A 7,420-nucleotide genomic window follows, 5' to 3' on the forward strand; every position below is an offset into this window, starting at 1 on the left:
AATAAACAAGGCTCCTACCAATGTGGGGTCTGGAGAGGGACAGATATACGCAGCCTTACCCTTGCACATACAGCTGTTTCCACGATTTGAACCCTGGTCACCCAGGTTGCAATGGAGCAACCCAACCGTTGTGCCAGGGTCCACACTCATTTGTATATGCATGATTCCCGAGTTTTATTCAGTAATACATCAAATTGCAAGTTTTAACTAGTCCATTGCTAGTGTCATCGAATGACCATCGTGGAACCTTTAAATAACAGGAAACAAAAGTAAGAACCCCTATAATCCTCTTGTATTTGGGAAAACATTCCTTTTTCTATTTTTTCCCTATTGATTAAAGGTCCATAATAGTAACTCTGTGGGTCGTGACCCTAGCATTGCTTTAACAGATGCATATAGCTTTCTAGAAGCATCAGCCAACCCTATTTAAGGGACATATATAATAAAACACAAACAAATGTCTGATGTGCACATTAGCATGACCCTCCACCCCCCCCCCCCCCCCCCCCCCAAGGGTACAGATAAAAAGTAGAAAATGGCCAAAATATTTGTCTCTGCAGATAATTTAAAGGAAACATGAAAATGATGTACAAATAACTGGCATCTAATTGACGTTTGATTTCCCAGATGGATCTTATGGAACTGTTTAGAATCCCCATTTTTAGTTCTCTTTGTTATTAATAAAATTGTCATTTGGTCAAAATTGGTCTGTAAAAAGATACATTTAGATTCCATATGTAGTCTTAGTAGTAGATTTGTCTAACTGGAGTTTATTGGTGCAGAATAAAACAATGCAAATGATGTATGAGACAATCTACACAGCTTTAGAAGAGACTGGACTTGAGAAGACACATGTCCCACAAGACTACTTGAATTTTTTCTGCCTTGGCAATCGTGAGGCTCAAGATGTAAATGACACTTCATGTGGTGGAAATACTACTGTTGCTAACAATCCTCAAGTAAATTCTCTTCTATCCCTTTCTTTTCCCTTATCAAAAATCACTTAGTCTCTACTCATTTTTGCTTGTTTGATGTTTAAACTGGGTTAAAATGCATGAACTTATGACCTTTTGCAACCTTGAAGTGGTTCAATGTTGAGTCCAGTTTGCTGATGTTGCACTAGCTGTTTTGGTTGTATAACTTTCAAAATGAATTCCGTGAGTGGTCACAGTATGACTCAAAGCACATGATTTTCTTCAATTCTTTTTAACTTAAGTTAGGTGCATATTTGTTAATTAGGCACGCACCCAGAAGAGTCGACGCTTCATGATCTATGTTCATTCCAAAGGCATGATAGTAGATGACGAGTATGTGATATTGGGGTCTGCAAACATCAACCAGCGCTCCATGGAAGGCACTAGAGACACCGAGATTGCAATTGGCGCCTACCAACCCTCACATACATGGGCTAGAAATATGTCCAGTCCAAATGGTCAGGTAAAATAACCTTTTCATTATTATATAACAAACTGCACCCTGCATCTCGTTCCCATATTGGAGATGCCTCAGGATTTAAATCCTCAATTCATTGTACTCAAATAAACTCAACTTAACAAAGCCTTAACCTCAGATATTTGGGGTTTGTCCTCTATTGGGGCTACAGCTAAGTCATTTTTATGGGCTTAATTATTTATAATTCTCTTTCCTAATCTTGTTATTCATTCATCCTAGCATCCTCATTTCAGCCATACTTATTTAATTTCTCAATTTACTATATTTAGCATTGTTTAATTTCTTGATTTCCTTATAGATGTTTTACCTAAGAGAGATATTACTTGACTGGGTCCGCCTGGTATATGCATTTGTTAGATCCATGGATACAGGATGTCCCTGTGGGCAGAACATATTGGAACTATTGAGGAATGCTTTAAACAACCAGAGAGCCTCGAATGTGTTAGGCGGGTTAGATCTCTGGGTGAGCTGAATTGGAGTCAATTTGCATCTGATGATGTTACAGAGATGAAGAGTCACCTCCTAAAGTACCCGGTTGAAGTGGACCCCAAGGGCAAAGTGAACCCTCTTCCTGGATGTGAAACTTTTCCCGATGTGGGAGGGAACATAGTGGGAACTCCTTTTGCCATTCAAGAAAATCTTTCTGTGATATTACCTAAACAAGAGAATCTTACTATCTGACCCTCAGGCATGGAGACATTGACCAGTACAATTGACATTGATTCAGAGAAAGTTCAGAAGCAGCTACACAAGTTAGGTTCATACGTTTTGCTTAGTTTGTGTTTGTAAAAGGCTTTCCAGCCAGTTATTCATACAACAATGTCACTTGGGCATTTCAGTTGATAAGGGTGCAGCCCCAACTCGGTTTGTCAGGTGCTGTATATATATGCATCAAATACATTTCTAAAAGGTCCTAAGATTTTCAGTTATGCAAGCCTCACAATCTGAGATTTATTCCATTTTCTTGAACTAGATATATACTGATCCCAAAGTACTACTGTTCCTATGCTATTGCCTCAGCTAGAACCTTAGAGCATGTAGAAACCAGTTTTTTTAAGATAAAATTTATTAATGCCAAAAAGAAGAGTACAAGAAAGGTGACCATTGGTCACCTAAGAGAAGAAATATAAAAGAAAAACAGTAAAACAACCCTTCATACCCACTCACAACTCCAAGTCCAATAGGCTTTCACCTAAGGAACCATTCAACTTAAAAGCTTAAGCTGTTAGATAATAAATACCTTTTCAGGGACCTTACCTAACAGCTTAAACTTTAAGGTTGAACGATTCCTTGAGATAGTATCAAAGAATGTTTGATCAAGTGGTCTAGTGTTTGATCCTTGTTGCCCCCATATTTAATTAAGTTTCAGCACAAGATATGGGTGGAATTGTATTTGTCGTTTCAAGCCAAATAAGCTTATGCATGAGGGTGTGTTCAGAATAAAACCTATTCAGGGGCCTCAACTAACAGCTTAAGTTTTTAGGTTTAATGGTTCACTAGAGAGAACTGTAGGGGATGAGAATGAGAGGGGGGAATCTTCACTTCAGGGATCTCTTCCTCTTTTATATAATGTTGTCCTTTACTAGATTATTCTCTAGAATTCTTCACATTTATAGTTATGCCATAAGTGCCAATTGTTAGCCACTAATCAAATGGCTACTTCCTGACCTAAGTTAGACCAGACCAGCTTGAGATGGGTTAGACCGAGTTTGCAGTCTAACAGATATGCTCCCACAACCACAATGTATTATTAATAAAAAAAATATGGGCATTTGGCAAGTCTTTTTGTGTGGTCTTTCAGGCTTTTTAAAGCTTGGAAGACCAAAATTTGGTCTTTCTTTATGTGGCAATGAAAGATAAGAAACCAACAAGACATATGCCCTAATTATCGCAGAAGCCTAAAATGTTCAAAAATCTGGAAACTTCAAGTGAAACTTTCTGTCTTTTTGCACCTAAAATCATTCATTTAACAATTCTATAGACCATGGTAGGCAGATCTAGATCTTTAAAGACAAGCCCTCAAAAGTTCATTACATCTTTTGGCCATCTAGGTTGTCAGATCTTTGTAAAAAGACTTACCAAATAGACAACTTAATATTAGATAATAGGGGTGGCAATTTCTCACCCAACCCACCCATTTACTTGGCAGGTTGGAAATGGGTTGATCACCCATTGGGTCAATTTAAATGGGTTGGGTTGGGTTGTGTTGTGGATAACCATTGGGTTAACCACTAAAGATACAAGTATTAATTCCTTAGTTTTTTTTTTGTATTTTCTTCATTTGAGTGAAATAATTTATAATTAATGTATTAATTTTCTATTAATTATTGACTAAAATTAGTTTTGCCTCAAATCAACACACTTCACCCAAATCAACATAAATCCCAATCAACCTGACCTGAGACCGAACCAGTTCAACTCGATTAAATATGAACAGACCCGATCACCTTGGTTCATTTCATTTGTGTCGGTCAGCCCAATCCAAACCCAACCTGATTTAGATCAGCTTGATTAGGATCGTCCTGAATCCGAAACAGAACCGGATGGGTTGGTTTGGTCTGGACCAAGTTTGATCCAACCCTAAAATCTGGCCCGCTTGCTTTAACCTAGTCCGGATAACTCGATCCAACCTGTATCTACACAACCCGATCCAAATTTGGCCAGACCCGATTTACTCCCCTTGACTCGCTTTAGACCAGTTGGTTTGGTCCCAAACCCATGCACAACCTGATATGGGTTGGTCCAAGTCAATCCACCATTGACTAAACTATTATAGTCCGGTCTGACCGGACTGATCCGAATCCAAATGGTTCAACCACTCTTAATGTGATTAGCTCAAAGACAATCCAATTAGATAGTTCAAGTTGGTCTAACCGATTTGAACCTAAGTGGTTCAATCAAACCTGAAACCCAAATATAGTTAAATGGTTTCACCATTTGTGTAAAAATGACATGCATGTAATGTGATTTGAATTTTCACCACTTGTGTAAATAACAACTACTATTACCACCAAGTTATAACCAACTCATTTGTCAAATAAGAGTTAGTTTTTTTTTTTGTTTTAAGTACATAAATAAAAGATTAATGGTTTTGGGCGGTTTGGATTGGGTCAATGAGGGTTTAGGTTGAACTCAACCCATTTAATTTTATATAATTAGGTCATTAATAGGGTGGTGGGCTAAATTGATTGGGTTGAACCTCAATCCAAACTAAACCCGCCCAATTGCTACCGCTAATTAGATATCATAAATAAAATAATTGAAAATAACTTTTATGAGACTTGAACTTACAACTCTTTATTACATATACAACATTTAAATCAACTTACGGATAGATAGATCTATAATTTTGTGTAGATACAAACACATGTAAATGTTTAAATATTATATGATTGTATTAAATTTTATAATCCTATTTGCTTCAATTATATCTACATGAAATTGAATTAGAGTACATGCAAATTTGCTTCGATTATAAAGAATGAAATCTGAATCACTTTAATCTAATGGTATTGGAATTTAAATTCAAAAGCAACTCTAAGGCTGCATTTGGTTTGTAGAAGTGAAAGACAAAAAAAAAAAGAAAAGAATATTCTCAAATATGTTCCCTATCTCAAAACTAATTTACATAATCATTAATCATTAATTACTTATATATACGATATACATTTTAGAAACTAAACTTTTAAAATCAATTTATATTGACCGGCCCCGAATAAAGACAACCTCTTTCATTGCACCGCCACCGCTTAGAATCATTAACAGTACACTCCAAAAAAAATTATAATACCAAAATTACCTTTAAATCTTCAAAAAATTGGTAAATCCTTCTCTCTTCTTATTGTCCCCGAACAAACTAGAGCAACAATCCCCAACTATAGATAGAAAACGATAAAAAAACCTTTTTGTCTTCCATTGTATAATGGGCTTGTTTTGCAGTTGAATTTGTGAGCATGTGTGTGGAGATAACAATGTAGTGGGCCCTTATATGTGGTCCACTGACTCTACTGGCACTCTCCCTTTGCCATTATCTTAATGAGGAAATTGGATTTGATTTGCTCCTTAGGCTCCATTTGGAAGGAGTATAAATACAAATGTATAGAGCGTAAAACCTTATATTTTGTATGTATTTATACTATATATTTGTATTTATACAATATAAATACATATTAAATAGTACAAAATGCAAGGTTTTGCACTGTACATATTTGTATTCATACCCTTTTCAAATTGAGCCTTAAGAGTGTGGCACAAACCAACCTCACAACACATAAGAGCCATGTATCAGCCGTGCATTGAGAACATCTTTCCATGAAGGACAACATCAAGTACGAGAAGTTCTCAATTCACGGCTGAAAATGCTGTAACCAGGGAGTGAGGTGTGCTCTCTGAAGAGAAAATCCGGATTCTTGTCTGAAAGGTTTTGAACAGCAGAAGCCTCTCTCTCTCAACTACTATGTTTTCCTTCTTTGAGATTGGTATTGGCCCTATTGGTAGTTCAACTTTACTTTAGTTAGATGTGTAACTTGTTTAAACATATTGTGGGCCCGTTTGGCTTGCAGGAATAGGGATCTCGAATCGGAATGGGCCATTCCAATTTCAACTGTATGGTTGGGTGGAATCAGTCTCATTCTGGTGGAATGACATTCTCTCATTTGAGGGGAATGGCCATTTCTTCCCCCTATCATTCCAATTCCGATTCTAGAAAATTCTGATTCCCATTCCAAACTCCTGTTCCCACGAACCAAATGAGACCTAAGTTTTTTTAACGAAAAAAAAAAACTCGCATTAAGGAAACAATATGAAAAGGGGATGAAATCTGGTTTAATATCTTTGTTATTGCCATCAGACTGCTTCATATCTGCAGGGTTTTCTACATTATTGTGACTACTACTGCTGGTGCTGGTATACTACTGTTAGGGTTGTGCTTTTGGTTTGTTTTAAAATGAACATTAATTATACTCGACATTTATCATAATCTGTTATAATAATAATTTGGAATAAAAATGATAGTAAATAATAAATTGTTTTAGGTTGATAAAAAATGTTTTTAACCAAAATTATTTTTACCAAAAAACCAAAATTATCTTATAAACTGTTTATGAAATTTACCCTTTTAAACATAAAACATAATAAAAATTATAAGAAAACCAGGAGACTTCTATATACTATTAATTATATAATCATTCTGAAACAAAAAAAAAAAAAACTGGTCCTGACCCAATTATTAATTGGGACACAAACTAAGGCTCAGTTTGGAAAGAGTACAAATGCAAATATGTACAGCATAAATACATACAAAATATAGGGTTTTGCACTTTACATATTTGCATTTGTACTCCTTCCAAATTCAGTTTATGAAACAAGTACCATTTTATTTCCATTTACCACCATAATTTCTTTGATTTATTGAAAATAGAGTTCGGCAGCATGGCATTATAATTTATTTACAGTTGATCAATTTAATTATTGGTATTATAAACATGGTAGCCAATCAGGGGTTATTTATCAAAATTCATGGGTGGATTTTGATTGATCAAAACTCTTTCTTTTCTTTCTTTTTTTATGCCACGATTGGTCAAAAACTCTTTTGGTATCATGTCTTTTCCACATCATAGATTTTTCCTTATTCAAAAAGGATCAATTAGTTAGGCTCAATTTGAAAAAAAGCACAAATACAAATATGTACAGTACAAATACATATAAAACAATACGAAGTACAAGATTTTACACTCTACATATTTGTATAATTATATTTGTACTCTTTCCAAACTGAGCCTTATGGGTAAGACTTGCTGGGTAAATAGTTGGTAAATTAATTCCCGAGTCAATGACCCACCAATCAGTGGGGTGGCCGGTTCTCCATTCTTCCCGGCTGCTGCTCCAAATTTCTTTTCCCACGGCAAATGGGGAATAGTCTATCTGGTGGTTGGAGAAAGTCATATCTGGTTTACCACTACCAGCAGTG

General features: G+C 35.8%; 1 protein-coding gene across 3 annotated transcripts in view; it reads left to right on the forward strand.

Moving 5' to 3' along the window:
* Positions 1–2,405, forward strand: part of LOC104608338 (phospholipase D beta 1-like) — a 43,525-nt gene extending 41,120 nt beyond the window's left edge. For 2 of the 3 annotated variants that reach the window (XM_010274289.3, XM_019199599.2), the window contains exons 9-11: positions 783–959; positions 1,240–1,437; positions 1,810–2,405. In XM_010274289.3, the coding sequence (XP_010272591.2) occupies positions 783–959; positions 1,240–1,437; positions 1,810–2,133 (699 nt within the window). In that variant the 3' untranslated portion in view covers positions 2,134–2,405. Of the gene's footprint in view, positions 1–782; positions 960–1,239; positions 1,438–1,750 lie in introns of all 3 variants that reach the window. The other variant, XM_088890102.1, reaches the window with a different exon arrangement.
* The last annotated feature ends 5,015 nt before the right edge of the window (positions 2,406–7,420 follow it).

This window comes from Nelumbo nucifera, chromosome 6 (assembly GCF_055504915.1).
Source record: "Nelumbo nucifera cultivar China Antique chromosome 6, China Antique-T2T, whole genome shotgun sequence".
Lineage (NCBI taxonomy): Eukaryota > Viridiplantae > Streptophyta > Magnoliopsida > Proteales > Nelumbonaceae > Nelumbo > Nelumbo nucifera.